General features: G+C 48.7%; 1 protein-coding gene across 2 annotated transcripts in view; it reads left to right on the plus strand.

Moving 5' to 3' along the window:
* Positions 1 to 19,089, plus strand: part of PRKCB (protein kinase C beta) — a gene marked incomplete at both ends in the record, with an annotated part of 309,492 nt that overhangs the window by 168,887 nt on the left and 121,516 nt on the right. For both annotated transcript variants that reach the window (XM_079719618.1, XM_079719617.1), the window contains 2 exons: positions 1,336 to 1,447; positions 4,188 to 4,316. In XM_079719618.1, coding sequence (XP_079575744.1) covers positions 1,336 to 1,447; positions 4,188 to 4,316 — 241 coding nt within the window. The remainder of the gene's footprint in view (positions 1 to 1,335; positions 1,448 to 4,187; positions 4,317 to 19,089) is intronic.

A 19,089-nucleotide genomic window follows, 5' to 3' on the forward strand; every position in this document is an offset into this window, starting at 1 on the left:
CAACTTTCAGGCTGGGATGGGAAAGAGAAGAAGGAACTTTTTGGTTAGAGTAGCTCTTGAAGGAGAAAGACATCATGCAGAGCCAGAGAGTCATGAAGGGCATGGCATATTTGGGAGTATGAGCAAGTCCTGGGTACTGAAAACATTGTGTGTGTTTGGGGGCATAGTTGGGATCACATGGGGGATCTAGTAATAATAATGCAAAAGCTTATACTCCTTACTGTGTGCCAGGCTGTTCTAAGATCTCTACATAGGTTAATTCATTCATTCTTCCCAATGGTCGTATAGCTTATATCATTCTCTCCATCATACAGACAACGAAAATGAAGCACAAAGAAATTAAATAACTTGCCCCAAATTATGCATCAAAGAAGAGCCCAGGCAGTTTATGCTCCAAAGTCTGGACCTTTAACTACTGCACTACATTGCCAGGTTAGGAAGGGCATGTTAGTTAGTTAAGGAATGCTGTAAGCTGCTGTAACAAATAGGCCCCAAATATAGTGACTTGAACAAGACAGAAGGTAGGTTTTCTCTCAGATATCTGTCCAAAAATACAAAGTCCAGGGCTGGTGGGTCCAAGTTTGGGTCCAAGGTGGTTGCTTCCACTTCTCACCATCTTCCAGATAATGGGAAGGGAAAAAGGGGCCCTGGAGGCTGTACACCTTCCTTTTAAAGGAATGACTGAAATACGTACATCCCATTGGCCAGAACCCAATCACATGGACACACCAAGCTGCAAGGGAGACTGGGAAATGTGGTCTATAGTTGGGCAGCCACGGTCTCTGCTAAGACTCAAGGGTTCTGTTATTGAAAGGAAGAATGGGTATTGGTGGAAAACTAGTAGTCTCTGCCACAACCTGTAGACTATTCATTGGACTTTGAACTCTGTCCCATAGATGATGAGGTCCTGTTGGGGAGGTTTCATGCCCAGACTTGGGTTTTAGATCATCCAGAAGTTGCTTGGCTGATAGAGGAGAGAGAAGTAGGAGCAAGGGGACCTGTTTACCTGATCTGTCTGGTGTTTTGTTTGCCATCTGTGGAGTCCTTGCTGCAGATAAGAGTCGGTTGGGTTCCCAGATGGAGGACTTGCAGGCACAGTGAGTGTGCTGGGGCAGGATGGGAGCCATCAGCTCTCTTAGTCATTCATTCATTCAGTGGTTACTTATCAAGCACCATGTTTGGGCACAGAGCTCCAGTGATGGTCCCAAAAAGTATGATGAATGCTGGGGGCCAAGTTCAGTTCTCTAGGAGTTCTCCAGTGATGCTCAGTGCAGTGTGAAACCGGGGCATGCCACACTGATGCCAACCTCTTTTGTTTGTTTCTTTTGACCTTAGGACCCCCGGAGCAAACACAAGTTCAAGATCCACACATACTCCAGCCCCACGTTTTGTGACCACTGTGGGTCACTGCTGTATGGACTCATCCACCAGGGGATGAAATGTGACAGTAAGTACATTTGCTCTCTGGCAGCCTCTGCTGACTGGGCTGCTTCCTCGTGGTCTACAAAACATTCTGCCAAGTCCTGGGTGGGCTGGGTGCCACTTGTTTGTTGCTGAGTAACAATAAGCCTTTATATAGCTCATGATTCTGCAAGGCTGTCCTTTAGGTCTGGGCTGGGCTTACTCATGCCTATGTGGTGGGTTAGCAGGTTGGTGAGGGGCTGTCTGGGCCTGGAGGGCCTCACCCACCTGTCCGCAAGGATGGCTGACTGTCACCTGGGTGATGGGAATGACGGGGGTTGGGGGACCACATGTCTTTCGTCCTGAGCAGGCTACCCTGGGCTTGCTCACACGGAGGTCCCAAGTGCTTTAAGAGGGCAAGTCCCACGGATCAAAGCAAGTCACATGGCAAGGTTCACGGTCCATGTGGGAGGGGACAGTCCACAGGTGTGGACACAGGGAGGCGTGGTCAACTCGGGGCCACTCCTGCAGCCACGCACACAGCTGTTGCCAGCACCGATATGCGGGGCTGATGCCTTTCTCTGCAGAGAGAAAATCTGCCTCCCTTTAGCACCTACAGTTTATGCTAGAAGCGGGGCGGGCATGTGATTCTCTGACCAGGCTGGGGTGGGAAGAGGCAGGAGGGGGCAGGACTTCTTTTTATTAAGTGAAGGACTGAATGGCCCGAGGAGTGGGGGAGCCAGCAGGCTTTGAGAGCTGCAGCTGCAAAGGGGACGGGGTGGAGATGGGGGGCTCAGTGCTGGTGGCTCCCAGAGGCCTGTTGACCCCAGCATGTTGAGCAGTCATGAGGCCAGACTGTCCCTGTCACAGGGGTCCTGAGGCCCAGAGGACAGAGAGAGAAACTCTCAGGGGCAGAGAGTGACAGAGAGGAGTATGGGTGTGGATGGGGAGGAAGGGGGCAAGAGACAGAGAGAAACACACAAGCACTGACAGGGACGGGTTCAGGGGGCAGATGACACGTGCGCCCAGGTGTAGGGAGCGATGGGTGAGGCCACAGAGGGGCCCAGCTAGAGAGAGACTCAAGCAGGAGGGACAGACAGACGAACCAACAGACACAATGATTGGAAGTGACACAGAGAGACATGCACTCAGTCAGGCTCCTGCAGAGATACTGAGAGGGAGAGAGCAGAGACAGGCAGAAACACACACATGGAGAGACACAGAAAGAGATGGAGACACAGAGGTGTGACACAGGCACAGAGCATGAAACAGACCTATTCACAGATGCAGCCGAGGCAGCGAGAGACACGTGCTGATGCAGAGGAGCAGAGACCAGGAAAGAGACGTTCACCGATATGGGTACCGAGAGGCAGGCAGAAACAGAAACAGGGCAAGAGCCACAGAGACATGCGTGGTGAAGGGGGGCTCCCAGGAGACACAGAACAGAGGCGGGGAGAGAGCGGTGCAGGTGCCTTCTGCTTGTGGGACACTGATCCCTCTTAGCGCACGTGGGGCCCCAAGTGGGCCTCTAGGACAGAGAGGGGTGGGTGGGAGGCAGCTTGGGCTGACGCAGAGCCCTGAACGTGGGCACTCAGGTTCCAGGGGGCTCTCCCTTCCTCCCCACCATCCTTCTCTCCCCACAATTCATTTCCAGTTTTGTAATCTGCCTGCTGCCTCCTGGAGCTTGGGCGGGCTGAGAAGGGGTGTCCTCAGCACCCCCTCCCCCTGGGGATGCCGTGCCCCCAGTTCCCCAGGGAATCTCCTGAAATGCAGGCCCCATGGGGTGATCTAGCCTCTCCTCCTGGCTTCTCAAACTGGAACGAGGGTCCCCTAGAGAACACTGGACTCCAGGCACACCTCCCTGGAGCAGCCGTGGGACTTAGGGGAAACCAGCCACCCACTGAAAGAAGCACAGATGTACTACAGAGTGTGGGAAGGGAGCCTGTATTTATCGTATCACACAGGAGACATGAAGGTCCGATTCAGTTTGCAGACCTATTCCATTCGTCTTACCCTGCGTCTAATTCTTTTTCTTGCAGTTAGTTTCGGTGGATACTGTGCGGGCTCTGCTCAGGTCCCAAGATGATGCCCCTCCCAGGGGGTGGTTCCTGGCAGGTGCAGGGGTGCAGAGGCCTGGTCCTCTTGTATCAGTTTGGGACAACTCTGAAGGGTCACTGGAGGTCCAGAGCTCCCTTAATTGTCAGCTTCAGTGCATCCTCGTGGGCGAGCTCCTCCCTCCCAGGAGCCCTTGCGGGAAACCTGCTGGCTCACAACTCCCATTCTCAGACTCTTTCCACGGAAACCAACCTATGGGCCGTCAATATTTAAAAATCGGGCGATGTCACATACAAGTCAGGATTCCTGCTTAATCTTGAAAAACGGGGCGATCTCAGCAATATGGGGCATGCACCCTGCATGGCTGCTCCTGAGTGGGGACACTGCACTCCCTGGCCGGTCAGGTCCCGCCACACCCGCAGCTTCTCTCGCTGCGTTACCTGCTGCCCGTGCCACTGAGTTTGGTGCCTCTGGCTTCAGAGCCGTCGGGGGTGCGCGAGGTGCCTCAGCCTTTCGGGAGGACGGGCATGTTCCTCCTGCTTTGTCCATCAGGGCCTGGGGTGGGGGGTGGGGGGTGGGGGGCGGGGGAGAGTTGGAGAAGCCCTTCTGATGAGCCCCGGGCAGGGCGGGCACGGCCGGCTGGTCTCCGCCAGCTTCGGAGGGAAGGAGGGGAACAGGAGGGGTCCAGCCTGGACCAGCCTGAGCCGCGCACCCTCCCTCTGTCCCCGCAGCCTGCATGATGAACGTCCACAAGCGCTGCGTGATGAACGTCCCCAGCCTCTGCGGCACAGACCACACGGAACGCCGCGGCCGCATCTACATCCAGGCCCACATCGAGAGGGAGGTCCTTATCGTTGTCGGTAGGTGGCGCTGGGCTCCCGGACCTGGCTGGACCGCTGAGTTAGGGGAGGGGAGGTTGGTGGAGGGATGGGCGGTGCAGGGGCGGGGCGAGAGGTGCGGTGACACACTGCCTTCCTCCTCTACCCGCCCCCCTCGCCGCCCCCCATTACAGCCCATCCCCGCTGTAGGCATCCTTAGAGACTGCATCCCCGCAGGGTGAAGCTCTCAGCACCTCTGGTGCGCTGGAGCTTAGAGCTGGGACACCAGCAGTACATTACTTTTCTCGAAGACCTCAAAGGAGCCAGTAGAGCAGACAAAATGCTGAGCACCTTAATTTTATGGCACTGTGCGTCCCTGGGGGCTTTCCATGTATTTGAAGTATTTCTTTCTTAAACCTGACGGCGGCCTCACTGGTCCCTGTTCTGTTATTCTCCATATTGTTCGCACTTCTGAAATATTTCATAGTAATAAGAAAGAGGGATAATACAGCCTCTTATGAGAAGTGCAGCATGGTGTCTGTCCCTCCTAATGGAGCATTTACAAAATGCTTGGTTCTGACATGTGCAGCTCAAACAAAGTGGAAATCTGGCTGTGCTGGATGGGTAACTGCTCAGCCATAACGCTACGGTAAATGCAACACTGAACTGGACCAGAATGGGACTAAAACTTTGTGTTTTTTTAATTTATCTTATTTTATTATCATTATTATTATTATTTTTTTAATATATTTTTTGGCCACGCCGTGCGGCATGTGGGGTCCTAGTTCCCTGACCAGGGACCAAACCCTCACCCCCTGCATTGGAAGCACGGAGTCTCAATCACTGGACCTCCAGGGAAGTACCCAGACTGGGACTAGAACTTTGAAGGAATTCTCCCCCCAGAGGCTTGTGTCAAACTTCTTAGAATTTACAATTTGTTAATTTAAACAAGGTTTTATGACTTGATATCTTAGGAAATTGATCATAGAAGGGATTGATTTTGCAAAGATTGGTCTGAGGCCCTGGAATGAATGGTTCAGCAGCTCTGAAGCACTGAGCCTATACCACAAAGAAGTTGAAAGATAGCCCTGTAAAATATAATCCCTGTTTTAAACTGAGGTTCATGACACCCAGTGGGCTCTTATGGAACGTGTATTCAGTTGAATTGTTTTATCCTCTGAAAGGAAGGCAATGGCTGACCTGACTTCTTCCCAGTGAAATGCTTGAGGGTCCCCCGAGGAGGAAAAGCCTCATGAAAAGCTGGTTTCCCACACTGTCTAAGCTTCCTGGGCTGGAGGGGCACAAAAATTAGACCCTGCTGCTCTCTACTGTTATTCTCTAGGAACTACACTGGCTCAGATGTTACTAGGGCCAGCCAGCCTTCAAGGAACCCATTGAATGCGCGGTGCTCAAAACCAAACCACAGCATAATGCTCTCAAGGTCCATCCATTGTTCCCACCACAAAAAAGAAATAATTATGTGAGGTGATAGAGGTGTTAGCTAATGCCAGGGATGTAATCATATTGCAATATACAAATGTATCAAATCAACACATCCGTACACCTTAAACTTACAGAGTGTTATATGTCAATGATATTTCAGTTAAATAGAAAAGACTTACATGTTATCTCTTTCAATGCTCAAAACAGCCTTGTGAAAAATCTATTATACTTGTTTTACGAATGAAGATACTGAGGCTCAGAGAAGTTGTGCTTCCGAGAGCTCACACCATTTGTAATCATCACCATCATCCAGTTAGCTACATCAAAAGTAGCTAACATTTGAGTTTTTAAGTGTGTTAATCACTCTGCAAAGCACTTATGGCAATATCTTGTAGAAAAATTTTCAGTAACTCTAATGAGCTAGGTAGTAGTATTGTTCTATCAGAAAACAGCCTTAGAGAGTCACACACGGCATCACCTAGGTCTGTTCACTATTGTGATATACTAGGTTACTTTTTGGTTTAGTTCCCTGCACTAACTCTCCCCCCATACCTTATTTATTCCCTCTGTGGTTTAGCTGCATTACCTCTTATGTGTGTTTATTGGGGACTTTGTTTCACGTGGTACAATACAACGTCTCTTCCAATTCGAGGTCAAAGTCTTCCCCCTTAATCACAGGTACGCTGTCTTATATCTTGATCACAAGCTGATGATTTTCAGGCAATCCCAATGAGGGTGTGGTATATTTGTTTCCTAGAGCTACTGTAACAAAGTACCACAAACTGGGTGGCTTCAAACAACAGATATTTATTCAGTCACAGTTCTGGAGGCTGGAGGCCAGAAGTCTGAGATCAAAGTGCCGGCAAGGTTGGTTCCTTCAGGAGGGCTCTGAGGGAAAGTCAGTTCCATGCCTCTCTCTTAGTTTCTGGTAGTTGCTGTCAATCTTTGGGGCTCCTTGGCTTGTAGCTGCACCCCTCCAATCTGCTTCCATCATCACATGGCATTCTTCCCTGTGTGTCTCGGCGTCCAAATTTCCTCTTCTTCTAAGGACTCCAGGCATTGGATTAGGGCCACCCTAATCTAGTATGACCTCATCTTGACTTGATTACATCTGCAAAGACCTTATCTCCAAACAAGGTCACATTCATATGTATTGGGATTAGGACTTGAACACATCTTTTAGGGGGATACAATTCAACCCATAACAAGGGGAAGGAAGAAAAGTTAGGACCCCTTTAAAGTTAAGGACAGAATACCTGCATGCTCAGGGTTCTGCTAGCACTAACTGAATAGCTACCAATACACTAAGAGCACTTTGTGGTTTTCCAAGTGCTTTGGTACTGGGTCATCCAATGGAGATAGTGGTGTTGCCAACATACAGAAGGGGAAACTAAGACTCGGTGAGGTTGGGCAACTTGCCTGATGTCTCGTGCAGAGCAGGGATGAGCCCCTGGGCCTCGTGTCTGCAGGTCACTGTGCCCTGCTATTGCCTCCTCACCGTTCCAGGCACAGTCAGTACCTGGTGCGGGATCGTTGATTGATTGATGATAGAAGAACCTGATGCTTTGACCGCAGTTCTCTAAACACAGAGCCGAGATGGAGATTTTTGTTCACGTGATTTACTGGGGCTGCTCATGAGATGAGGAGTGAGGACAGAGCAGGGAAAAGCTGAGTGAGAGTGTGGTCTCCCTTGAAGAGCAGCTTTCGCTGGATCCCATGGAGTCTTGGACCACAGATTATAGCACAGGGTCAGTCCCTCTTCGAGGCAAGAGGGCTGTTCTGTTAGGGTCAGACACTGCTGTGGGCTGAATTGTGTCCCCTTAAAATTCACATGTGGAAGCCCTAACCCAATGAAATGGTGTTTGGGGATGGGGCCTTTGGGAGATAATTAGAGTTAGATGAAGGTGTGGTTCTTATGATGGGCTTGGTGGCTTTATGGCCACATGAGGGCACAGCAAGAAGGTGGCCACCTGCAAGCCAGGAAGAGGGCTCTCACCAGGAACCGAATTGGCCTGCACCTTGATAGTGGACTTCCTGCCTCCAGAGCTGTGAGAAATAAACGTCTGTTGTTTAAGTAACCCAGTCTGCGGTATTTTATTTCCGCAGCCTGGGGCTGGCTAAGACAGTCAGTCTTTGCTCCAGGTTACTGGGATTGAAAAGTGGGATGGTACCTTCCAGAATCCATGGCTTCTGTGAGACTGAGGGCAGCTATCTGGACATGGGGCAACTGTGAGCCATTAACAGCCAACACTCACGGTAGCTGGGAGCTGGGTGCCTTGGCCTGAGTGGAGGGGAGCTGGCAGGGTCTGGGTCTCCTGGGTATACTCTGATCTCCCAAGCATCCTTCTGGTTTCATTGTTGGGACTCCAGGCCCTCCTCCTTGATCTCAGCCAGACAGATCAGAGAGAAGAGGGCCCTTCTCAGCAGTGTAAGGCCAAACGTGACCTGTGGTGTTGAATCGCCCCACTTCATTCAGACCGTAGAGGCACATCCAGTGTTGGTCCTTGCCACTCACCAGCCCAGGACGCCTGAATGCCACATGCTCTTTGAAACCCCACCATCTCCAGAGGCACCAGGCTACAGGTGCTACTGAAAGGTCTGAAGGTTTCCTCATCTCCTCTGGCTCATGAAATCCTGGCTTTATATCTGCTGTCAGGGATCTTGCAGGTCAAACTCAGAAGGGAAATCCAATCAGTTCTCTTTCTTTAAAAAGCTCATCACTGGTTTCTCATTGCCCTTAGGACAGACTAACTGTAACGTGGTAATCCCATTATCTATTCTCTGTCTCCTTGCTTTTCTTTAATCCTTCATCCCCTCCAGGCTGCCACCCACCATAGGACATCTGCATACTCTCTTTCCTCCATCTGGAGTGTTTGCCCTTTTGTCTTCTTCCAGCAGTTTACTCTTCCTCTTCCTGTAGGTCTCAGCTCATTCTTACAATCAAGGAAGCTTCCCTGGACCTCCCTTTATTGTAGACATTCATGGTATCCTGAACTTGAACTTGTGTCAATTGTGGTTTTATGTTGGGTTGATTAGTGTCTACATCTCCCTCTGGGCTTTAAGCTCGGTGAAGGCAGGGCTGTGTCTGTCTTGACTCACTACTGTATCCCAGCACCTAGTGTGATGACATCACTAAATATTTGTGGAATCAGTGGATATATGTGTGAAGGAGATACCGCTAGAGGATCCTGATGGATACCAGAACTCACAGATGATCCCCAGATCAGTGCCTTCTACAGTGAGGAGCTAAAGTTCAGCAGATAATCCAATTCACACCATCATCCTTAAAGAAGGAGACCATGCAGAAAATCCAAAGGACCAGGTCCAAGGTCAACAACAGGTATTACTGGGACTGGGACTCACCCTTTGGAGCTATAACTACCCTCATTTCCTGGATATTGTAGAAAAGACACAGAACAGTGGGACTTGTAGAATCACAGGAAATCACATGGGCATCATGATGCCCTGTGTTACCATGGAGTGGGGGCAGTACAATCAGAAGCCCTGATCAAAGTTGTAAAGTGCTCCTGGAGGTTATGAAGCGCATGTCCTTGTATATAAAATACCCCTTTTCAATTCAGTATCTCCCTATTAACATAGCAACTAATATCCCATTATTAACATTTCCATCTACGTAGCAGCAGTCTGCAAATGCTTAACCATATCCATAGTTCTATCTCACAAAAACTGGGGCTGTTCTTAAAAATAGCAGAGGAGCGATGTTCTGGATGTTTCTCTTTGGGACACCCATTCGGTGTTCTTACAATGTATTATGCTGTACACTACCTTCTCAGACTGAAGCGTCTCCCAGAAAGACTTAGGAACTCCCGATACTTTGTATTTAAAATCCTTCCCAAGATCTGACATCCACACCCATCAAAAGAAGAAGAGCACCAGAGGAACATAAATCCTTGACTATTGGGAAAGGCTATTGGGAAAGGTTGAGGATCGCAGCCACCTGTACACTAGGTTCCAAAAGAAGGTTTAAAAGCATTCTTAGGAGAAAGGAAACTGATGTTGAGGGCTCAGAGAAGCCCCTCTTGTTATGTAAAGAACTGTTTCAAGGTAGAAAAGGTTCTGCCCATCACGGAGACCCTAACAAGGGGGGAAGAGTTCAAGGAAAACCAACGAGGGCCCTTCTACTTGGGTATCTTCCTTCCATAACCAATATGGCAGGACAAGACCAGAAGAGCAGAGGGCAGGCCTGGGTATGGTGTACCTGAGAGATGAGGTGGGAGGTGGGGGTAGTTTGGTGTTTAGGTGTTTACAGTGTGAGAAAGGTGGCACGTTACAGGTAGGAAGGTGAGATGGGCTCAGTAAGCACAGATGTTCATTCATTCATTCATTCATTCACTCAGGAAGGGCCTGACTACCAGGTTGTACCCATTGACAAATGAGATCTCATCTTTGCCCTCGGGGAGCTCACAGCTTAGTGGGAGAGATAGACATAGATAATTATATTGCAGTGTGGCAGATGGTGTGATGGTACCATGGGAACCCTCAGAGGGGCACCTGAAGCTTCCTGAAGGAAGCCATGGCTGAGTTGAGTCTGGAAGATGTATAGGAATTATCTGGATGGAGCAAGCTTTGTGTCAGGGTAAATAAGAAAAATAATATCAGCTCTGTTTATTGAGTTCTTATTACATGCCAGGAGCTTTACACAGATCAACTCATAATCTTCAGAACAATCCCCTGTTGTAGGTATTATTATTATCCGCATTTTACCTGTGAGGAAACTGAGGCACAGAGCTGGTTAACTAACTTTCCCAGAATTGCACAGTAAGTGGTGAGTCTCATATCTAAGCCCAGGCAGTTCAGCTCGATGGCCCTCAGTCTCACCATGATGCTGCATTCCAGGCAGAGGGAAAATGGTGCACAAAAGCCTGGAGGCTGGAAAAATGGCAGGGGTTGAGGGAGGCTGTTAGCTGTTGAGTGTGACTTCCCTTCCCTACGTTCTAGTCATAAGCTCCTCTAGAATGTGTTCACTCACTTTGCCAATCATTCACTTATTCATTCAACAATATGTATTGAATTTCCATTGTTTGTCAGGCATGTTCTAGACCACTGGGATACAACAGGGGACAAGACAAATCTCTTTTCCTGGACAAACATCACAACCTAGGGTCTTGGCAATTCCTTAGGATTCTTGGAATTTTTTCTCATCTTTCTTCCTTTTGTTTGCCATGGAGAATTTCCTTCTTGTCAGGTTACATTCACGGTCCTTCGAGTTTTTTTCAGACACTCTCTGTCCATTTCCTCTTTAAAACCTCAGAGGTTTGGGAATTTGGGACACAGAGCCAGAATGACCTGAAGGCTATTTCTGCTTTTTGCCCTGTCACATCCTTTCCCGAGCTAGCTCTCTGATTTAAGGGGAAAGGGAAGGAGGGAAGAAAAAGGAAATGTAATGAAGAAAAACCCAGACGGATTAATATCTCAAAATACTACCCAGCCGTGCATCAGTTGCAGGGATATAAAATGACCACAAGCTATCCAGCAATCCCACTCCTGGGTGTATATCAAGACAAAACTGTAATTCAAAAAGATAATCAACTATATTTCAATTAAAAAAAACACACAGGCTAGGCCACTAGGGGGCAGGCTTCGCATTCAAAGCCATTCCTCCCCCCAAAATCTTTTTTTTTTAAATTTTTTATTGGAGTATAGTTGATTTACAATGTTGTGTTAGTTTGTGCTGTACAGCAAAGTGAATCAGTTATGCATATACATATATCTACTTTTTTAGATTTTTTTCTCATGTAGGTCATTACAGAGTATTGAGTATTCTCTGTGCGCAACAGTAGGTCCTTATTAGTTATCTATTTTATATATAAGAATCTCTTTCAAGAGATGCCCAGATCTTGCAGAACAAAGTGAAACCACAACACCATCACTGTCCGTAATGGAAGGTGTCACAGCAACAGTTATCCCCTTCTCCCCCCATTAAGCAGGTGAGTCACGGGGGCCCAAAAAAAGGAATAACATCTCAAGGCCACACATCCTGGAGTGGGGATAGGACCCAGTTCTTGTGGATTTCCCACTCCTTTATTATACTACTGGTTAGTATTTTTCCCCCAACATTTTATTATGAAAAATGTCCAGCAGACAGCAAAGTGGAGAGAATTTTACAGTGAACAGTCGTTTATCCGCCACCTAGATCCTGCCATTAACATTTGCTTAATCACGTGTCCATCCATCTCGCTCTCCATCCATCAGTTTGTCTTATTTTTGACACATTTCAAAGTAGATTGAAGACATCAATTCCCCCTAAACACTTCAGCCTGCACATCATCAACAAGAATTCAAAACGTATTTACAATTCCTTTAAACTTGTGAGGTAAAATTTACATACAATGAAATGCACACATCTTCAGTGTACAATGGCTAAGTTTTGACAGATGTGTTACCCTATCTCCTATCACGTTAACCCTCTTTTTTTTTTTTTTTTTTTGCGGTACGCGGGCCTCTCACTGTTGTGGCCTCTCCCGTTGCGGAGCACAGGCTCCGGACGCGCAGGCCCAGCGGCCATGGCTCACGGGCCCAGCCACTCCACGGCATGTGGGATCTTCCCGGACCAGGGCACGAACCCGTGTCCCCTGCATCGGCAGGCGGACTCTCAACCACTGCGCCACCAGGGAAGCCCAACCCTCTTTTTTTTGATGTCACAGCTGCCATTGAGGATCTGGTGAAAGCTGTGAACACCATTCTCAGAGCAATCCCCGTGTATGCCGACACGCATGTCCCCCACCCCCGCGGACTCCAGGAATTAGGGCGCCAGGGCACCTAAGATCTTTTAGATTATATTACACTTGATAGTTGTTAAATTTGGGGTGTGTGTGTTAATTGTAATGCAGTAAAATAGATCTGTTCAAACCACTTCATTGTGTACTCACTGGAGAGCACATCCCCTTAAAACAAACTTAGCAAGACACCCATGTTATTTTGCTTCTCTTTAGTGTTTTTGTAATGAAGTTGAGTTAAATCCTGTCTCTGCCTATGGAACTCTAACCATCTTTCTCAATGCATTATAGATAGTTGTCTGCACACTGCTGAGGCCAGGGCAAGTATCCCCTGCCCACCCTTCACGGGAAGCCTTTTGACTTGGGAGGTGGTAGTTGGTGTGTGGACACTGAAGGAGGTGGAGTTGACTTGAGAAGATGGAGGAAGCTACAGTCTTTCTACCCAGTGTTCCTTCTCTTGTTCCCTGAGTGTTTAAGTCTTGTGAGAACTGTCAAACCCAAACCTCTGTCTGAGGCACCCAAACCTCGAGATGTGCTGGGTACGCGGTCATTGTTCCTAAATGCCTGCTGAATGGCACTGGTGGGGGCCCTGCCAGGACCTGCAGGGCTGTGACTTGTTACCGCCTTTGGGGGAAGTGGTCCGACAATATCTATTAAAATATATATACATATACACACTTTGACTCTCAAATTTCCCTTTTGGGAATCTATCCTATTGAAATAAATCACTAGCATCAAAGGAAATAACATCCAGAATAAGCATGTTTATTGATGTTTTCTTTGCAGTGGCAAAGAATTGGAATCAGCCTAATTGGGCTAATATCCATTTTATGAGGTATTATGCAGTTGTTGAAAACGGTGAATCAAATTGGGGGTGTGGGGCTTCTGTGTACCCTACGCAGGTACGTGGGGAGTTTCTTGCCTTTTGGGAAGTCTAAGGTCTTCTGCCAGCGTTCAGTAGGTGTTCTGTAGGAGTTGTTCCACGTGTGCATGTATTTCTGATGTATTTGTGGGGAGGAAGGTGATCTCCACGTCTCACTCCTCTGCCATCTCCAACGTCTCTCTCTGTGTGCACTTTAAAGTCCCATACCCCTTGCTGGCGGACAATCTCAGTGAAATGGGATGCACCTCGTCCACTAGATGGCGGGCTTTACCGTGCTTTGCTTCTGCAGGGACGGCCACAGGTGGAGGCTGGGTGGTGTGTGCCTCCCAGCCCACTTTGGCCATGACGTTTCGCCTGTTGTGAAGCTTTGGTGTTAGTATCTCAGGGGCCAGAATCCCCTTTTGTCGACCGCCTGAACCTCCCCGCGTGCCCTGAAACAGTCCTCACGCAGCACGGAGCCCCTGGCTCGTGGAAAATGACCAGAGAGCCCTTCTCTGCTGTGCCTTTGTCTCCTGCCACAGGGGGAGAAGGCACACCTTGCTTTTCAGTCACTAGCTCCACCTGCTTTTCTCACTGACTTGAGGCAAGTCTGTACAATGTAGTCCAATATACAGGCCAATATAGTCTGAGATCCCAGAGCTTGCACAAGGGCTTTGGGGTCAGGCCTGGGTTCGAATCCTGCTTCCCCTACTTCTTCAGCAAACACTTGTCAGGTGCGTCCTGTGTGCCGGGCACCTTACCATCATGAACAAGACCGCGCCTGCTCTTGTGTCCTGTGTTCTTTCTTTCTTTTTTTTTTTTTAACATCTTTATAGGAGTATAATTACTTTACAATGGTGTGTTAGTTTCTGCTTTATAACAAAGTGAATCAGTTATACATATACATATGTTCCCACATCTCTTCCCTCTTGCGTCTCCCTTCCTCCCACCCTCCCTATCCCACCCCTCTAGGTGGTCACAAAGCACCGAGCTGATCTCCCTGTGCTATGCGGCTGCTTCCCACTAGCTATCTATTTTACATTTGGGAGTGTATATATGTCCATGCCACTCTCTCACTTTGTCACAGCTTCCCCTTCCCCCTCCCCGTATCCTCAAGTCCATTCTCTAGTAGGTCTGTGTCTTTATTCCCGTCTTATCCCTAGGTTCTTCATGACCATTTTTTTTTCTTAGATTCCATATATATGTGTTAGCATACAGTATTTGTTTTTCTCTTTCTGACTTACTTCACTCTGTATGACAGACTCTAGGTCCATCCACCTCACTACAAATAACTCACTTTCGTTTCTTTTTATGGCTGAGTAATATTCCATTGTATATATGTGCCACATCTTCTTTATCCATTCATCTGTTGATGGACACTTAGGTTGCTTCCATGTCCTGGCTATTGTAAATAGAGCTGCAGTGAACATCTGTGTTCTTTCTGATGATGTGAGACGACCACTGAGCAAACAGACTCCTTTTTTATGTGATAAAGGTTATGAAGGAAATAAAATAAGGCCGAGGGCTAGCACTTTCCCAGTGTTCTCATGTAATCCTATCAATAGCCCTGTGAGAGAGTTACTAACATCATCTCCATTTTACAGGTGAGGACACTGAGGCACAGAGAGGGAGGTTTATGACTTGCTCAAGTGCCACAGCTCCGAAGGGGTGGAGCTGGGACGTGAACCCATGTCGGTTCCAGAGCATGAGGCTCTTGAACACCACCTCTGTCCCTCCTTGGGGTTGGGGGTAACACGAGCAGCAGCTCCCTTTTCTGAAACACTTCCTGTGTCCCGGCCATGCCGCGGACCGCACAAGCACAACTTCCACTGTTAGAGTGATTCTCCCCAGGCCACCGAGGAGGAAGTGGGTACAGGGCCCGGCTGCCTTGCGCCGATGGAGACGTTGCCTCCCAGGGCTCCGTTTTCCCAGCACCCCCCGCTTGCCCATTTTTCTCCTCCAGGAGCATTCGAGCCAGTATTTGCTGGTCTATGAGGCTGATGATGATGCCAGTCCTTCAGGTCAGCCTGCCTGTTTGCAGAAAGGCTGGCTTCGTTGGCCACGACCTGCCCAAGAGGCTGGCTGAGTTCTTAGGTTGTGAGAGGTGGACCAATGGGGAAGGCCTTCTTTTCAGACCTCACTGTGGTAGGGCCAGGGGCTCTCCCTTCCTGCTTGGAAGGTAAGGAATACCTGGATGGCTCAGGAGGACAAGCTGAAGGTGGTGGAAGTACCCATCTCAGAGCCATGTGGCTGTGGGAACCCCACAGGCTGTGTGTGCAAGCGTTTAGAACACCACCTGGGACATACTCGGGGCGCCATTGTGTATTTGCCGCTAGTCTGGTCGGCGTGGTTTACCCAACCCTTTACAAGTTCCCTGGCTGATTTTTGCTGGATTTGCCGAATTTGGAGTTTCCTCTTTAGTGAGCTGTTTATTTCCTCCCAAAGTGGCATGTTTTCAGGACATGGTTTCTTGGGTGAGAAGTCCAGCGTCTTGTAGACTGTAATGGGCAGGCAGAGAGAGGGGTCAGAGGCACCCCTAATAAATGTCAGCTGTTGTTTTCTCTCTTGTTACTACCCTCCTGGGTACCATATGTCCTGGAAAACTTACAACACTTAAGCTGACTCTTTGATGAGGAAGTGAGGCATTTGGCTCCACTGAAATGGCCCGAGAGGGGGTACCTGCCCAGCTGAGGAGTTCAGAGGACCTGGTTGCTAAGCCTGCCACTTTAAGACACTGTTCCGCTTATATATGCAGCCAACCTGTACTAAGCACTTACTGTGTGCCAGGTGCTTTAAGGGAAGCGTCGCATGTCGTGCTCACCTCCAACCTTTGAGGTTTCACCCCCATTGTTCAGGTGAAGAAGCTGCAGCTTGGAGAGGTTAAGTAATTCATTTAAAGTTGCACAGTCACAAAGTGGCAGATCTACGGTTCAAAGCCGGGCTGATTCCAGAGCCTGTGCGCCTAACCCCTACCCCATCCTGCCTCCCTGGGTGCTCAAGCTGGTGGAACTGAGGGCATCCAGAAGGTGAGAGGGAGAGGGATAGAATAAAGCTCATAGCAGTATCTTGAGAAAGCGTTTTCACTTAAAAATAAAAAGGTGTTCAGGTTACACGGGGAAACATCAGGATACAAGGTGGTTTGAGCTTCTGGGAGGAACAGGTCTTCATGGGAAAACCAACTTTCCACCTGGATGGATGCTGGGCCTTGCAAGCCTCCCGTAGCATTCAGAGAATCAGAGTCACCAAGAAGACAATGGAACAAGGGATTTACTGGAGGAATTTGACCTTACACAAGCTTGGAGAAGCTGGGGATGGCAACAGTGTGCTGGGAGATCAGAGGAAGAGCAGTGAGTGGTCCAGGCAGGCAGGGTGCAGTTGGTAGGGAATCCAGTAAGCCAGGCACATCGGGCTACCAAAGGGTTTATTAATTAACCTCGTGAAGCTTCTGCTAGTATCATCTCTTGGGTCACCCAGTACAGGTATGCCGACAGCTTCTTACTCACTTGAAGACAGTTCTTGGGGGCCCCAGAATCCTTCAGTTCCCAGGTGAAGCTGCCCCAACTCCTTCAGCCATTTGCTACCTAATCCCTAACCCACAAACCACAATTTCAAACACCACATGACAGCTGTGTGTCCCCTCACCAACACAGACCCAGAACTCCTCGCAGACAGTGCTCTAATTAGAGTAGCGTCCGTATCAAGCATGACCTGAGTGAGAGAGAACCCTCCAGGGGTGGCAGAGGAGAGAGGGATCGTCACCTTCCTCGTTCTAGATCAGCGGTTTCATACTTTTCCGAGGCCAGCTCGCTACGAGAGGTAGGTTTTACCCACCATGAACACAGGCATGCACACTCACAACTGATACCAAACCATCATGAAATGATACTCACCCCTACTTATGCTAGCTGTGCACTTGGATATAGTAGCATCTCTTCTACAGCCTCTCCCCTGTTCTGTTCTATTCTCGTTCCTTTAATAAACCCTTTAAGAAAAATGGTCTTGACTCTCAGGTGATTTCATTAACCGCTGACAGGTGTGTCATGACCCACCATTTGAACGACACTGTTCTGGACCACATCATTCTCTTTCTGCATCCTCAGACGACATTATTGATTTGGGGGGTTTGGGGTAAGGCCAGCCCCATCACACTGTTGATTTGTTTTAGGTTTACATTCAGTTAAACCTCTTATGCCAACTCCACCAGGTGCTTGTAGCCTATGTTTCCTATATCCTTGTGCAGTTTTTGGTTTTTTTTCAGACTTGATGTTGGGCTGGATGCATTTCATCTTGTTGGATCTGGCCCTTTGCTCTAGGGCTGTGTTGAGAGCTTTTCGTAACCTCTCACTCTGTTCCAGTGTCTTCTGGATGTCACTTCCCTGACACTGTTCTTTGTATCAGGTCAGTGCCATTTCCCCACCCCTCCCCCATATTTGTTTATTTTTTTGTTTTAAAATATAGGTCTTCTTCAGGCATGGTGAGGCCAGTGGATCAGGAGAAGGTTGCCAGTGAAAAGATGTTGATAGTTTATTACTTGTAGTTCCCAGGAGGGAATGCCACACCACACAGGGCCACCTGGGGAAACACCAGGGTCAGTCAGGAGGCAGAGGGGGTGGGAGGGGCCTTTCTTGGGGTTTCCATGGGAAGGAAAGGGTGAGGCAGATTAAGCAGGCTTAGTTTGAATAATTTCAGCGGGTTCTAGAGAGAAGGGACTGTCTCTAGTTGTCCAGCCCTGGTGTGATTAGTGCAGGGGAATAGTGGCCTGGAGTGTAAGAGCTCCATAAAGGAGATGGTTGGAGGCATGGGCTCTGGATTGGCTGCTTTGCTTCTGAAAGATACACTTGCAGCTGATTTTATTATCTCTAGGAATTGGCTAGCCTTGGGAAGAGCAGTCTTTCTGGGGTCAGCAAGGCCCCAGATGTCAAAGCATCAGAAACACAGAAAGTAAAAAGCTGTGATTAATACATTTAAAACTTTCTGTTTAATGGTATTATCAAACTCGTTTAGGTACAGAGTTAAAAACCCCCGTGTGCATTGAAGAGCCTCTGAAGGAAAGCAGCGCCCCCTCGTCCACCCCCAGTTCCTCTCTTTAGAGTGGTGCTTCCAAGACCAGAATCACTCACAGAGTGTCCTACCCCAGGGATTCTGCTTCAGCAGATCTGGGGTACCCCTGAGAATTTGAATTTCTAGCAAGTTCCCAGGGGATGCCGATGTATCATCCCTCCAGGGGACCATGCTCTGAGCACTACTGCCTTGGAGGACACCATTTGAAATTCTTTCTTCTTGTACTTGAGCTCTATGTTTTTGTTTTTGTTTTGTTTTGTTTCGGTACGCGGGCCTCTCACTGTTGTGGCCTCTCCCATTGCAGAGCACAGGCTCCAGATGCGCAGGCTCAGCGGCCATGGCTCACGGGCCCAGCCGCTCCTCGGCATGTGGGATCCTCCCGGACCGGGGCACGAACCCGTGTCCCCTGCATCGGCAGGCGGACTCTCAACCACTGTGCCACCAGGGAGGCCCTGTACCAAGCACTTTTACATGCAATACACCATTTAATTCCTGTGAGACAGAGACTAATATCTTCTCCATTCTGTAGAGGAGGAAACTGAAGCTCAAGAAAGGTTAAGTGACTTGGCTAAGGCCACACTAGTAAGTGCCAGAGCTTGGATTTGAACCCAGGTCTGCCTTTATTAGAGATGTTAGCACCCACATTATCCTGAGAGGCAATGCTGTAATCCTTCAGAGGTACTAGGGGAAACTGTGGGTTTTGGACAATAAA

The sequence above is a fragment of the Hyperoodon ampullatus genome, assembly GCF_949752795.1.
Source record: "Hyperoodon ampullatus genome assembly, chromosome: 14".
In the NCBI taxonomy this organism is placed as follows: Eukaryota; Metazoa; Chordata; class Mammalia; order Artiodactyla; family Ziphiidae; genus Hyperoodon; species Hyperoodon ampullatus.